The sequence below is a fragment of the Saimiri boliviensis genome, chromosome 4, assembly GCF_048565385.1.
Source record: "Saimiri boliviensis isolate mSaiBol1 chromosome 4, mSaiBol1.pri, whole genome shotgun sequence".
NCBI lineage: Eukaryota > Metazoa > Chordata > Mammalia > Primates > Cebidae > Saimiri > Saimiri boliviensis.
In genome coordinates, this window is record NC_133452.1 from 86317455 (window position 1) to 86333448 (window position 15994).

The 15994-nt window shown below is 38.2% G+C and overlaps 1 protein-coding gene across 4 annotated transcripts; it reads left to right on the forward strand.

The window, feature by feature from the left end:
* Nucleotides 1-1133: 1133 nt before the first annotated feature.
* On the forward strand, nucleotides 1134-15597 carry LOC101054448 (adenylate cyclase type 10-like). Of its 4 annotated transcripts, XR_012517256.1 has the most exons (4): nucleotides 1134-11371; nucleotides 13614-13883; nucleotides 14287-14558; nucleotides 14791-15597. XR_012517256.1 is itself a non-coding variant. In XM_074397772.1 (3 exons), the coding sequence occupies exons 1-3, from the start codon at nucleotides 11209-11211 to the stop codon at nucleotides 14310-14312; spliced, it is 459 nt and encodes a 152-aa protein (XP_074253873.1). In that variant the 5' UTR covers nucleotides 1134-11208; the 3' UTR covers nucleotides 14313-15597. The 4 variants fall into 4 exon arrangements, 1 of the variants encoding a protein (XP_074253873.1); XR_012517257.1 differs by having other exon boundaries at nucleotides 1134-8461; nucleotides 9627-13883; nucleotides 14287-15597; XR_012517258.1 differs by having other exon boundaries at nucleotides 1134-6836; nucleotides 7002-13883; nucleotides 14287-15597.
* Nucleotides 15598-15994: the final 397 nt, after the last annotated feature.

Below are 15994 nucleotides of genomic sequence, written 5' to 3' on the forward strand. Positions count from 1 at the left end.
GAACTGATCTCCCTCTTCCACATCCACTGCTCACCCAACCACCTTTCACAAAACCTAACCCAGATGAAGGTAGAGAAAAATCTGTTTTCCCACTAGTTGCATTATGATAAAGTTGGTTGGAAGTTTCAAGTGACTTTTTAAAATAGAAAGCTGTGGAGAAAGTGTATACATGAATGAATTTTAAAAATAGTTGCTTCCAATGTTAACATCGAATCAGATTGATTTGCTTGTTATAACTTACTCAAAAAGGATAAAAATTATATCTTACATGTACTTAGAGCTTTAACATTTATAGAATACTTTATTATATGCTACCAGTGTGAAAATTTGTATTCCTCTTTGTTTTTTACTTTTTTTTTAGAGACAGGGTCTCGCTTTGTTCCCTGGCTGAAGTTCGGTGGCACAATCACAGCTCACTGCATTCTCAACCTCATCCTTTCAAGTAGCTGGGGCTATAGGCACATGCCCCACACTGGGCTGTTTTTTTTTGTTTTGTTTTGTTTTTTGTTTTTATCTTTAGTAGAGACGAGGTCTTGCTATGTTGCCCAGGCTGGTTTCGAACTCCTGAACTCAAATGATTATCCCACCTTGGCCTCCCAAAGTGTTGGGATTATAGGTGTGAGCCATCATGCCTAGCTCCTCTTATGCATGAGGAAATTAAGGTCACAGAAGAGAAGTTACTAGCATATAGCAGAACTGGTAATGAAATCCAGATCTCAGTCTTCAAATCCTGTATTGTTTCATTGCTTATCCCCCAGCTGCCTCTTATAAAATGCAAATGCTCCCCCAAAAGATTAAATATGCTATTAATGTGATATAATTATAGACACACACATATAGAATGTTAGTACTGGAAAGGAATTTAAAGATTTTCTGATCCAAGCCTTATTTTAGAGATAAGAAAGATGCTACAATTGCTTAATAGATACTCAGACTCTTCGCCCAAGGCAAATACATGTTAACACTTCTTTCAGGTTTGGTGGGATCTGAAGATACTCCTACAACCTACCTTCCAGTCCTGTCTCCAGCATGGATACGTTGGGCGGTATTAGTCAGGGTTCTCTTAAAGGGATAAGACATATATATATATATAAAGGGGAGTTTACTAAAGTATTAACTTGCATAGTCACAAGGTCTCACAATAGGCTGTCTGCAAACTGAGGAGCAAGGAGAGCCAGTCCGAGGCCCAAATCTAAGAATTTGGAGTTTGATGTTTGAGAGAAGGGAACGTTCAGCACTAGAGAAAGATGTAGGCTGGAAGGCTAGGCCCGTATCGCTCATTTCATGTTTTTCTGCCTGCTTTATTTGCTGGCAGCTGATTAGATTGTGCCCACCAGATTAAGGGTGGATCTGCCTTCCCCAGCCCACTGACTCAAATGTTAATCTCTTTTGGCAACACCCTCACAGACACAGGCAGGATTAATACTTTGAATCCTTCAATCCAATCAAGTTGACACTTAGTATTAGCCATCACATGGGCCATTCCTTCCAGTGCTGGTCTGTTCTGTCCTTGAAGTTTGTATTGACCTGTGGCCTTCAAGAGTCCCACCCTTAGCCCTTACTCTTAAAAGAGTCATTTCTTTGGCCTTTGGGGGATGTCTTACAATGCCCTTAAGAATGCCTTTTGTCACTTTTAGGCTATAACTTGGTCATTTCAGTCTTATTTAGTTTAAAATATAATAGATGTTAAGAACTAGATGGGATATTAGAATTCATCAAATTTGACAACTTTAATTTAAAGAAACTAAGATCCAGAAAGGTTATGCCAGTAAACCAAACAGATGTCAGAGTCTCAAAGCTAGGTTTCAAGATCGGTGATTTTTTCCTTGAAGATAATTGCTAATTCAGTATCTCCCAGAGTATGTTTGGTAGAATGTTAGTCCCTTAATGTGCTCACGAAAAAAGAAAAGATTTTCATGGCCAAATATGTTTGGGAAGTGATGCAAATTATATTTCCTTCTTCAAGGTTCAAAATCAACATTAACACATCAAAGGTTCTGAGTAGTGTTATGGGGAAAAAATGTTATATTTAGTTTTAGTCATCATTTCCCAAATTTACTTGGTCATCAAACACTCTTCTCCAGAAAGATCTATAAATATCCAGAGGAACTAATGTTCTAAGGAAGATATTTTTGGAAATGCTGACCAGATGCTAAAGCTTCAGAGTTACCTACTAGCCTCGGTAGCAGATACCATTGCTCATTTCTCTCTGTATCACATCAGCTCTCACTCAGACCCAAAACTACTTTCTGTATCTTCTTTTTCAAAGACCCTGTTCACCTTGCGACATCCTCTGAATTCCTCTTTCCAATCTGAGAAATAGCTTCAGCTTTTAGCTCATTTGGAGGAAAGATTATTCCCTGAGTATTTCCTCAGGATATTTTTGACACATATGGAGTGAAGTCTCAGAATATCATCATTATGGTTTTTTAGTACCAGAAATACTTCATATGCAATTACATATATCAAATAAAGAATACATTCTTTATCAGTGCAGAAAGGTCTTAAAGGAAAGAAGGAATATGGATTTCCAGGGAAAACAAGGAGGAATTATAAAGTATAATAGAAAGAAATAAGAAATTACTAAGTGGGAAAAGTATTATTTGTTTCCTGATTGACTTGTTAATAGCTGAGTTTCTGGCATACATACATGCATTCATTCAACAAACTTTCCTTGAACACAGTTACGAACCAGGCACTGTGCTAGGTGCTATGAACATAAAGAGAAATAAGATTTTACCAGTTTAGCTAAGCAAACAAGTAACTTTAATACAATGAAATTAAAGTTCAGGAATAAAATGCTATAGGAGTTACAACAATGCGTTATGGGAAAACATAATTAATTCTCCCTAGAGGTACCAAAGAAATCTTCACTATAAATATGACTTTTGAGCCAGGTTGAGAAGAAAAGTAGTTCATCAAGTGGAGAAGGTGGAAAGGGGTGTTTAGACAGAGGAAGCATCATGAAATCTTAAAAGATTTTCAGTCTTACTCTTCCTATGACAGCGGAACTGACAGCTTGGTATTGTCTTGAGTGTCTCTTTTTTCCCCCTGGGGTCAGTAAGCTGAGTGAATGAATAGTAAGAGACATTTTTTTTTTTTTGAGACAGAGTCTAACTCTGTTTCCCAGGCTGGCGTGCAGTGGCGCAATCTCAGCTCACTGCAGCCTCTGCCTCCTGGGTTCAAGCAATTCTCCTGTCTCAGAATCTCTTAGCTGGGATTACAGGTGTATACCACCATGCCTGCTAATTTTTATATATTTAGTAGAGATAGGGTTTCACCATGTTGGCCAGGCTGGACTCGAACTCCTGAGTTCAGGTGATCTGCCCACCTTCACCTCCCAAAGTACTGGAATTACAGGCATGAGCCACAGCACCCAGTCAAGAGCCCTTAATCCTGTCCTTTGAGGAGGGCAAAGAATTTTGATGGCTTAGGAGATAAGAGTGTTAACATGATTGCTACTTCTCACATTCTCTCTGAACTACTGAAAATTGTTTATAGTTTTAATGTGAGACTGTACCTCATTGCATAATCTTTCTCTGCCTACATGTATTGTTACCTTTCACGTGAAATCTTCATGTCAGTGAGTAAATTCTACTTATTCTGTTATGTATGAATTGCTCCTTGCCACCTTTGGGCTTTTGCCTCACCTAGAACAGTATATGACTGCTTTTAAAATAATTCATGTCTAATATTACTCTTCTATCCCTAGACAGGTAAGACCACTTCTCCCATTATCTCTCTCAACTCCAAACACCTCTGTTCATCTCTGCGCTCTAACCATCTTGAAGTACTAAGCTTTGCATGACCACACCCGACGTCTCAAAGCCTTTGCCTTTTCCCACCAGAGTATCATTGCCCCACTTTTGCAGTTTCTTTGACTTTCAAGGTCTGACCAAATGTCATCTCCTTTCTGAATACTCTATCTACTCTCCAGTGTGAATTAGTATATCTGTTCTGTTAATGTGCTGTATCTATCTCTAATATGGAGTATTTGTCTTGCCGATATATAAGTATCTCTTCACCTCCCTCAAACCTACCACCCTATTCCCTAGACTTAACTTCTCTAGGGCAGGATATTTTAAACATCGAGCCAAGTACTCTGTACTATGCACATGTCTCAGTGCTTAGTGAATGAAATGAATGTAAGTATGCATGAACGAATTTTTAAAATATTACTCATTAAAAAAATTTGTTTCAATCTTAATTCACTTCAGAAACCCTTCCGTCTGCAGTCCTGACATTCTGACTATTCCTTAACTGTGAATTCTAACATGATTTGATCCATTAACTCTGTATTGATATCTCTTGATCTACTTTCATTTTGGGGTGTTATTTGAGGCAACATGATATAGTAGAAATAATATTGGTCTAGGAGGCAAGAGGCCTGGATTCTCATTCTGACTCCACTGTTCACTTTTGCCATATAACTCTGGGAAAGTTAATTAATGCCTTCGATTTTTTTTTCAAATGATATTTAAATATTTGCCTTACCACAGATGTAAAATTTTTAAAGGTTTTACTGGCCGGATGTGGTGGCTTACACCTGTAATCCCAGCACTTTGGGAGGCCAAGACGGGTATATTGCTTTAGCTCAGGAGTTTGAGATGGACAACATAGTGAAACCCCATCTCTACCAAAAAATACAAAAATTAGTTGTGTGGTGGCGGTATGCCTGTAGTCTCAGCTACTTGGGAGGCTGAGGTGGGAGAATCTCTTCAACCTGGGAAACGGAGGTGGCAGTGAGCTGAGATTGCACCAGTGCACTCCAGCCTGGGTGATAGAGCAAGACCCTGTCTCAAAAGAAAAAGAAAAAGAAAATCTTTTACTAATAATAACCCCCAACTCAAACTCCTGAATTAGGCGAACCATTCTGTTTGTTGTTGTTGTTATCTCCCTAATATTCAGTACTTTGTACCCCTCATGTTATATAGACTGATAGCAACTTCTGGCCTTTTCCATTCTGAACTGTAAAACTAGACTTCTGGATCTAAGGAGTGACAGATCTAGTGCCTGACTTGGAGGCTTCCAACTGTATATTTACCCATTGTTGCTTTTCTGATCCCTAGACTTGTTTCCATCAGTATCACCAATGGACCAGTATTCTGTGGTGTGGTTGGAGCAGTAGCAAGACATGAATATACAGGTAGAATAGGACGTTGGGCTACTAGCTCTGTGACTTAAGGGAAGAAAGTAGAAGACATAGTCCAAAAATTTTACAACTGTCTTTCTGACGCAGTTATTGGCCCAAAAGTGAGTCTTGCAGCCAGAATGATAACTGCTTATCCAGGTTTGGTGTCCTGTGATGAGGTAACGTATCTAAGATCCATGCTACCAGCTTACAACTTCAAGAAACTCCCAGAGAAAATGAGAAAATGATGAAAAACATCTCCAACCCAGGGAACATATATGAATATCTTGGCCACAGAAGATGCATGTGAGTATCATTGTATGATAGGTTTACTCTCATCCGTTCCAGAACAATAAGTTTTTGATTACATGAAATTAGAAAAAAGTGTGCTGCTAGTACTGACATGCTGGAATAAGATACACAAAAGGAGGGTTTAGTGTCTGAGAGCTTTAGCTTTTTATGTTTAGCTCTTAGCTAGTTCTTCAGCAAATGTCCTGCTCTCCAACAGGAAGAGAAAAGCAGTAGGTCACTAACCCAGATCTTCTTTGTTCTTTTTTCTTTGTGTACTTCACTATTCATTTACTTCCCCAAGCCTGGAACAATCAATAATGTTTCCTCTTTACTCCCTCTCCCCCTAAATTTTTAGTTTTTAAAAACCCTTTTATTCAGAGCTCTGTACTGCCTTAATTATCTGAAAGTATTTGCTTACGAAGACAGCTGTTCCTAATCTATTTTTAATAAATACATTTCCCTTTGTTCTTTTTCTCAGAATGTTTGGGAAAAGACATTTGGCAAGAAAGAGAAACAAAAATCACCCTTTGTTGGGTACGTTTTCTTTTGTAACTTAAATCATATTTGTTTCAGCTGTAGATGGCTAAATGTGATTTAAAAAACAAAACAATGCAAGACTAAATGCTTTTAAGTTATATTAAAAAATAGCAATCTTCTTAGTGAAATTTTGAAGATAACTTATTATTTCTTTTTCATGTCAAATATTCAAATTTCAGGTGAAATCCTATAACTGCCTGAGAAACACTAACATTTAGTAATAATCTTTGTTAAGTCATAGTTCAGCTATTGAGATCAGACCAGCTTAGTGTGGATCATCTTTAGAGAAAAAATCCTCGTCCTTAGAATAGTGAAAATAGCACCAAGACTGTGATCACCCACACTATGTATTCCCTATCTTTATGCTTATTTTAGTCTATACTTATTAGTCCATTATTTTTACATAGTAATAACAGATTTTGAAGACTAAATTGATTTTAAGAAAATTTTTACCAAAAGCATAAGAGGTACTCATGTCCACAAAGTGCCTAATTTTTCTGAATGTTACTATGTAGTCTCTGGAATAAGCCATCAATATCAGCCTATGTTAGCTCAGAACTGATTTTCTGGAAAGAGATATGAAGCCCCATCAATGAATGAGATTCCTACAACAATTCTGGAGGAAAAAGGCCATTCTGAGAGTTAGCTTTGCAAACTGATTGAAATCAATAGAATGTCTGCTAAGAAGCACAGAAGTGTTAGGTGCTTCCTGTCTCTCTACAGACCGGGAGAAAGAATTGGAAGCCTTCCAAGTGGCACAGCAAAAGTGTTTGCATAAGAAGAAAGGACAAGTAGTTCTGTATGAAGGTGGAAAAGGCTATGGAAAAAGCCAGCTGTTGGCTGAAATAAACTTCCTGGCCCAGAAGGAAGGGCATAGGTAAAGACTCCGCTTTCTGACTTAGTCAGAGCCTACTTTTCTTGGGTCTTCTTTCCCTTGTTACTGAGACTCTTGTGTCATTAGATTCAGCATTCTTGGACTGGTGAAGCGAGTAACCTATGTGTGGTACATGGGACTCTTGATGACCATAGTAATATTCACCAGGGTGTTGCCATTGATGCTGAAGGAAGCAGATTCCAAGCAGTGCTTCTATGCCATCCAGACCCTCATGGCCATCTTCTTTGAGACTGATACATGCCCAGCCTATTACCGGCAAGAGTACCTACAAAGACAGCTTCATGGGATAATAGAAGAACAACTTCACTGCCTTTTTAATGACCTCTTATTTGTAAAGGTAATGAAGGCAGTGGCTTTCTGAATTAGATTACTATTATATTTTGTGGATATTCAGATTTAGGATTGTCTTCTAATCTAATAATCTGAGGATATACATAGGCATATATGGTGGAACCAATATTTGAAATTCCTTCAACACCAAAACTCAGGCTTTCTCCTTTTGAGGAGAATGAATTCTAGTATTGAACCTGACACTTGCTAGTTGTATGTCCTGGAGCAAATCACTTAGCCTCTCTGAGTCACAGTTTTTTCATCTGTGAAATAACAATTATAGTACTGTCTATGTTTTAATGTGAAATTTTAAGGAGATGGTATACAAAGAGATTACATTGTGTATTTTAAAGTGCTAAATACATTTAAGGTGGCCATCACCAGTGGCATATCCCCAGGAATTAAATCCATGTGTTCTTGATTTGGTTACAGTTTCTTTTATCTTTTAACCATACCTTCCTGTTCCCTTATGGCAGAATATATCATTTGAAACCAGCGTCTGTATCTCAAAAGCCTTCAGAGGTCTAGGGTGTATGGGATATTCAGCAGTAAGCAAACTAAAAATTCACTGGTGCACAATTTGTTTTATTTATCCTCTATCACTTCTAATTTACCCACCCTGCAGAGTATTATGGAATAGAAAATAGAGACACTAAGATCTGTCTAATCCTTCAACATATCCCTCTCTTAAGGTAGGCCTTGCTTGGGACTCTAAACTCTTGCCCACATAGATTAGCAGTCATCTCTCTTTGGCTCTCAGGTCCCTCATAGTTCGCATGCCCCAATCTAGCACAGGAAACAATGTTCGGTGATGTCTATCGCATCTTGTTCTGACAAGTCTCATGTACAGATTCATCCTGGTGTACTTGGAATAACTAGAGTACTGGAGCTGCCCAAAATGTCATTGCTAAGTTCAACCTGTCATTTATTCCTTAGTCATTACCCTCTAAGGGTTTTTCTGGAGTCTGGTATGGAAAGGAGATAGATGCCTGTCTCTAACCCTTCATGAACTTTCTGTCTCACCCTTTGAACTATATATTAATGTTAGATTGGCCCTTGTAACTGTGCTCAATCTTGCAGAAACCCATTCTCAGCCCAAATAGAATTGTTTGGTGTTCTCTTTGGAGAACCTGCATGTTTTTATTAGGTTTTCATTTTAAATGCTAACATGTAATAATTTTCCTGGTCAGTTTCCTTTGTCCTTCAAAGTTTCACCCATGGATAATGTGACCAGACAAAAGAAGATTAAAGCGTGTTTTATTAAAGTACTTCAGGAGGTGGGTACTTTCACTACATATCATTAACTCTTAATATGTGGAGATTGTATATGTTTATTTTAATCTGTCCACATCACACTTTGATTCAGGCATTTCTTGGCCTGTCTGTCTGTTGATATCTTTATTGTTATTTATCTACTTTTAAGCTTGGATTTATCCTGTAACACAGCATGGCATACAAGAAAAGATCTTTACTCTTTTCAGATCCTGTTTCTAAATAAAATTTTAGTAGTTTAATTTAAAACAGTAGTTTCTAAATGCAGTCGTATAGCTGTTTTACCTACAATTCATTAAAAATGCAGATACTCAAGTTCTACCCTAGGATTATGGAATCAAAAATCCATATGAGCAGAAACTGATGTGACCATTCTGGAAAGCAATCTAAAAGTAGTCAAATTTTAGTAACATGTATCTCTAGACCCAGCAATTCAACTCCTGGATATATATCCCAACAAGTACATTTTTAAAAGTGTTTGTGGAGGCCAGGGAGGTATTGGCATGAATGCATGCATGAATATGATGGAACAAAATGCAGAATTTAGAAATAGGGGAATATATGAAAACATAGCCATATGAACTTAAAAACAGTCCTGGTTAGAAAGAGAGAAATAATGGGATCTGTGATACAGTTGCAGTTACTTAGAAACAATGTACTTGACAAAACAACAATGCACATTTTGTAAGAACACCATAGAAACAACTATGCAATAAACACATTAGAATGGTCACTTGAGGCAGTGGTTTTTTTAAGTCTGTTTGAGTGGAGCCTGGTAATTGGGAGTGCTGCCAAATACTCCCAGGTGATTCTGATGCATAGCCTGGTTTGGAAATTGCTGTTTTAAGGTATTCTGAGTTCCCACACAAGATGAAGCTTTTGCCAAAATGAAATATTTGAAAGCTTCAGGTTTGATTTGGAGAATATTTTGATGCTTATTTCATGTTTCAGTTAGAGTATTTTCTTGTCTACAGAAACCTTTTTTTAGGGATTCAATTTTATATTTATAAAGTAAAATATTACCTGGACTTAGTACATTTTGCTCTGAAAACTCTAGCCGGTGTTAACATTTTATTTAAATTATTGATGGGAAATTCATGGTAGATTTGAAAACCAGGTGACTTTATTTCTGATCAGAGATCATTATTGTTTCTTTGCTGTTCTTTCCAGGCAGTGAGGAAAACACCACTGATTTTCCTCATTGATGAGGCCCAGTATATGGATGCAGCTTCCTGGGAATTTTTGAAAACATTGCTCTCCAGTATGCCCATCATTATGGTGATGACATTGACCCCTATCTTCACCCTGTGTGGCTGGGCCCAGCATTTCCTGCAGAGCCCTCAGGCTATCCTTATGCCTATTTCAAAATTGGCAACAACCTCACTGTTGAGAATGGCATGTTGGGAACTAGGGGTGGTGAGCATCCGCCAAGAGCTGCAGATGTGAGTGGCTAGGACTAGCTGAGCGCTTCATTAAAGGAGGAGCCAGTGCCATAGTATAAGTGAGAAGGCCCAGTTCTTACTGGAATTGGGGGAGAGAATGGTATTAGTAACCATGATGAGGCCCCAAGGCTAGATTTAAGGGAAACAGTCTTCTTGTAATCAAGTAAGGGGCTGCCTCCCTGGGCTCTCCACCTAGGTTTTCACAAGACAGTTAGGACTTGGGTGGCTTGCTTCATGTGTCAGTTATATGTGATCAGGCCACTTTCCGCCAGACTCTTTAGCAAGGGGACATTTGTTTCTTTCAACATCAGTAAAAGCGAAATAGTTGAGAAAGAAAAGTTATTGCCAAGATGCATTTCAAGGCCAATCAGAAATTAGTTTTTTACATTTCTGTGCCTCTGCCCCCTTCTGTTAGGGTTCGTCATGAAGAGCTGACTTTAACAAAAGAAGATTCCTCAGTATGAAGTACTGTTATGCTTGGCTCCCCTAAAGTGATCATCTGTAATGTGAAATCCCTTACCTCCCTGCAGCTACCTTCACAGGTGCTTTGGAAACCCCCTTTATTGTGAGGTGCTATGCCAAGACCTTCTCTGTAAGGACATATTGCTCTTTCATGACCTACAAAAGGAGGAAGAGGAAAACAGCAAGTGGGAAAATCTCTCAGGTAAGCTTAGTTTCCCAGAGTTCTACCCTGGTCCAGCTGCTGAAGTTCATTCTCCAACACGACATTACTTGGCCTTTTCAAGGTACATACTTCTTCTTTGCTAACATTATAGGCTACACTAGGCATTACAAGATAAGCATACAATGCAAATATTATACAGCTAGGGTGAAAACACTCAAGACTTGCCTCGGATAACTTAATCCAGTCAATCTACAATAGTTCCTTTTATAAGCAGCCCAGGAGGTGGGGCTAGGAAATTAGGACTTAGAAACATGAAAGTCCAGAATAAAGAATTGTCCACGATTGATGAGAAGAATGACTTGAGGATTTGGATGGGGAATGGAAGAAGGGATGAGAGTAGGAGAGGAATAAAGGGTAGAAGTATGTATAAAAGCAGAAAGGCATCCCGGAGCTGTGATGTAATAGAAGCAAAAGCTGTTATAAGGTAAACAGGAATAGTGATTAGTTGTAAGATACCAGATGGTACGGGGAATGTTGTTAGTTTATGAGAGAAAATTAGAGAACAGGTAGACAGGTGGGGTAAAACACTTTAAACCACAGTACATTCCAGTCATCTTCATCCTTTAGGTTTCTTTTTTTACTAAATCATTATATTTTTGCACCTTTAAAACTACAGTCTGTGAGAATGGTGCTTTCCTCAGTCATAGCCTTCTTTATAGCCATTGCCATGAAATCCACAATGTATAGTATTTCTCCTGCCAACTCTGAAGAAGGTCAGGAACTTTATGTCTGCACAGTCAAGGATGATGTAAACTTGGATACAGTGCTTCTCCCACCCTTTTTGAAAGGTAAGTCCCTTGAAGACCTCAAGTGAACCAAATACAGATATCATTGCAATTTGTAATTTGGTGGGTGGTTGAGTATAGGTCTCTCATTATCATTCTGGCTTCATTTCTTCTGAAAAAGAAATCTACCTTCTAGAAATAAGTTCTGGCATTGACTGAAGAGCTCTTTGAAGACTTGTAATGCTACTTAAGTAAGGTTTTACTTACATGAGCTCATTGTTTTCATCAGGGACTGACTGATGACCTGGAAAAGTTTTCCAATTATTTAATAAAAAATAGGTCCTGAGTTTCCCTTTGTGCATATTCTTTTTCCAGAGTAGACAGTAAGCAAAGGAGATAACGTTGCTGAGATTTAAGAAAATCCATGGTGTTAGTGAAGATACAATGTTATGCACATAGCAAGAGTTTAATAAAAAGTGCAAAGTAGAATGACTAATGCCATAAAGAACGAAGAAGCTATCAGAATTGGGTAGGCATAGTTGGAGAGGGGATGTTCTTCTTAGAAATGAATTGTTTCTTATTTTAATATTTTATGCAGGTGTCTGGTGGGCAAGGTACTAATACTTGAGGAATATTGTGATGAACAAGCGTACCTTCAAGTATAGTATGGTTTTGTTGAGAAAATAAGACACACACATGAAACAGCAGTACAGGACACCATGGCAGTTAAGGGCCAGGGCTCTAGAGTCAGAAAACCCAGGGCACCATGGGCTCCTGCACTTACTGGCTATGGAACTTCGAATAAGTTAGTCAACTTCTCACTCATCAGTCAAATGAAGATAATAATAGTTCCTACCTCATGGGGCTAGTTGAGGATTAAATACAATAAATTATGACACATAATAAATATTCCATGACTGTTAGCTATTACATTATAAGCTCTTTACTCTGGAGGTTTTAGGTTCAACAGAGACAGTTTACAATGATACAACTACGATAGACCATACTTGGCAATGGCTTTCCTTAGTTAGAAGGAAATACAGCATACTAACAGGACAGCAGCAGGTACTTTTCTTCAGTGAAAGTTTTCACAGCAATTTACATAGCATTCCAGGGGCTAATCTCTGGAACCTCAAGTAATAGCTCAGCTATGGTAAATGAAACCATGGCTCATGGGTGCTTAGAGGACCAACTAAAGGCTTTATCTCTTATAATGGTCCAAACAGACATCACTTTCAGGCTCTGCAAGGGGCATGGCCTATTGCAAGAATTGCTATACCCAAGGAAACCCAAATCTGTGGCTTGCCACAAGTTAATTCAGTTTTCCCAGTCCAAATTCAGTTTCCCAATTAGAGGTCATTCTTAGCATAAGCAGTGTTACCTGGTAACACAGCTGATATTCTAAGTGTTCTTAGGAAACAGCTAGAAAATTAACCCATCGTAAACCTTTTCAGGTAAGGAAAAAGGGCTTGTTAATTCACAAACTAAAATGAATAGCTCAAAAACCCTTGGTCAAGATAAAAGGCCAAAGCTATATTGTGAAAGCCCATATATAAGTTATAAAAGTGCTTAAGAAGGGGACTAGTATGATTATATTTGTACCTTAGATATATAATTCTGCTACCAGTTAATATAATATTGGAATAAGAATGGGAGGAAATTAGAGATGTACAAAACAGGGTGTTATAATGATCCAGATGAGAAAGAGTATTTGAACTAACATTGTTTAGGAAAAAACATACTCAAAAGAAAGATGATGAGTGAGTAACCATTAGGTTGTGACAGAAAGGAAAAAAGTTAGAATTATTTTAAGGTTTGGGGCTTGGTGAATACTAATTTAATACTAATATTTATGTTGCAATGTAGAGAGATATATTGAATGGCTTGAAGTTAAGATCTTTACAGTTATCAGAGATCTGAGACAGGAAGCCTGACCTACATGTTTAGTTGAAAATAAGAAGAAAAGGGTCTGGATACTAATAGGTCAAGCAAATGGGAAGCATTACTATAGCTGAGTGAGGATTTTTCGGTCTACTGAAAAAAGCTTTTGGTGACCATGGGAGAACAGCTTTAATAGTGTAGTAAAAACCTGACTGTTGTTGGTAGAGCAATGAATGGAAAATGAAGACATAGCTATAAGGCTCTTGCAAGAAGTTTGATTAAGTGGAGAAGGGCAGATTGAGGTGGGGGCAGTAGAGAGGGGTAGGTGAAAATCATATATATTTTTAAAAGGTACAAATTTTCAACATGATGTATTCTAGATTCGTAGAATGTTCATTGCTGATTGACTGATTGATTTTGGCAGAAATAGCAGTAAGCCGACTCGATCAACTGAGCCCAGAGGAACAGTTGCTGGTCAAATGTGCTGCAATCATTGGTCACTCCTTCCATACAGATCTGTTGCAGCACCTCCTGCCTGGCTGGGATAAAAATAAGCTACTTCAGGAGTTGAGAGCTCTTGTGGATATACATGTGCTCTGCTGGTCTGAGAGGAACCAAGAGCCTCCTAATGAGCCCATATTAGTGCCTTCCTCTATCAACATCACTGATCAAACCAAAGAGAAGACAAAGTTAGGTAAGGGAGGGCTGTTCCCTTTTTCTCAGATCTGAACGAAGAGTCCCTGTGGGGTTATCTGTGTTCAGAAAGACCATCAATATTGTATATCAAGGGGTTGTCTCATTTGCTGGTTTAAAGATGGTGTTTTGTTATGTTGCCCAGATTGTAATTCTTGGGCTCAACAGGTGCATACCATCACCCAGTTTGAGGGCTTCTCTCTCAAAGCCTATGACCAAGAAACAAAAAGAAAATTATCATTTAAACCATGAAGGAGACATGGATATAGTAAAAAATATATATGATGTATTTTTCAGACTTGTCTTCATTTCAGAAATTCTAGCTCCTTGTTAACCCAGGTGTTAGTATTTTGTTTTGATTTTTGGTTCAGAAAATATTGACATAATCTTTTATTGGCTTCTAGGTGCAAAGAATGAGATAAAAGGATAAACCATCCCCAATTTCAGAAACTCACAAGGAAGACAAACATATGTGGTATTGAAACAGACTCATGTCTTGAATTTTCCACCTGAAAAAAGAAAATTGTAGCATGGACTATCCAAAGCACATATAATTTTCCTTTGACTTTGAAATATGTTTGGACCTGATATTTGAACAGAGCATTCCCTATGATTTAACACTTATAATAATTTGAAGAAAAATCTCAATTTAGGAGACACTATTATTAAATCAGTGGTATGTTTCTGTACTGTTGATGATTTCTTCTCTGTTATACTTTATACTAGACATGGTCAATATCAATCTCAGAATAATGCAAACATTTTTATACAAAGGAGGCAGTAATATCATCCTAAATTTACAAATAGAATTTTCTTCTACACTAGCAGCCATGTGCTTGGGAGTTTGCCATATTGAAGCTCAAAAAGTTTATAAGGGAAAATCTCACTTAGATTTTCCTAAATTTCAGATGGTGATTCGACCTCTCTTCTCACACTACAAGAAGAATTATCCCTACCTCAAACTGAGGTGTTGGAATTTGGAGTGCCTCTACTACGGGAAGCTGCTTGGGAGCTCTGGCCCAAGGAACAGCAGACAGCTCTGCACCTTGAATGTGCCTGCTTTCTCCAAGACTTGGCCTGCCGCTGTGGGAACTGTCATGGAGGAGACTTTGTCCCTTTTCATCATTTTGCAGTTTGTTCTACTAAGAGTTCCAAGGGGACCTCTGGATTTTGTACTTACAGAGATACTGGCTCAGTGCTAACACAAGTGATGACAGACCAATTGCAGCTGCCTTCTCCCCAAGGTAAACCCAGGAGGCAGAAAGAGGATAAATTGGTATTCATGTATGTGGAGTTCTTCATCAAAAAGTTGAAATCAGATTAAGGGAGAAAAGTAGACAGAAAGAACCACTTATTTATTCCTGAAGTACTAGAGATTAAAAAAAATGTAATCTCAGAATTAAAAGCAACATTAGAGATCAGATCTGTTTTGGCTGGCAATCTTGGGCAAGTTACTTAACCTCAATCAATTGGGGACAGTAATAATATCAACTTCATGGGCTGGGTATGGTGGCTCATGCCTGTAATCCTAGTATTTTGAGAGGCTGAGGCGGGTGGATCGCTTGAGGTCAGGAGTTCAAGAGCAGCCTGGCCAACATGGTGAAACCCCATCTCAACTAAAAATATAAAATAGCCCAGTGTGCTTATGCACACCTGTAGTCCCAGCTACTCAGGAGACTGAGGCACGATATTCCTTTGAACCTGGGAGATGAAGGTTGCAGTGAGCTGAGATTGCACCACTGTACTCCAGCCTGGGTGACAGAGTGAGACTCTGTCTCAAAAAAATTAAATAATTAACTAATAATAACAATACTAATTTTACTGGGTCATTGTGGGGATTAAATTAGTTAATGTAGTATGCTCTGAACAGTGCTAGACATATGGCGAGTGCTCAATACACTTTAGCTATTGTTTTGATAATTACTATTATTTTTCAGCTCAGTAGACATATATTGAGTCCTTATGTGTATCAGATTCTACGCTAAGGAATATGATGTGAATAAGCATTGGTCTTTGCACTCCTGAAGCTATCTGTTTGGGGGTTACTACAGACATAGAGATAGAGAATTCTAGTATGGCATGGTAAAATCAATGAAAATGAGACGGGGCCCT

Bases quoted from the DNA above. Each gene is read 5' to 3' on its own strand.
- LOC101054448 (XM_074397772.1), top strand. From the start codon at position 11,209: ATGGTGCTTTCCTCAGTCATAGCCTTCTTTATAGCCATTGCCATGAAA. The intron at 11,372-13,613 runs GTAAGTCCCTTG...TGATTTTGGCAG, and splicing joins TCTCCCACCCTTTTTGAAAG to AAATAGCAGTAAGCCGACTC. The intron at 13,884-14,286 runs GTAAGGGAGGGC...ATTGGCTTCTAG, and splicing joins CAAAGAGAAGACAAAGTTAG to GTGCAAAGAATGAGATAAAA.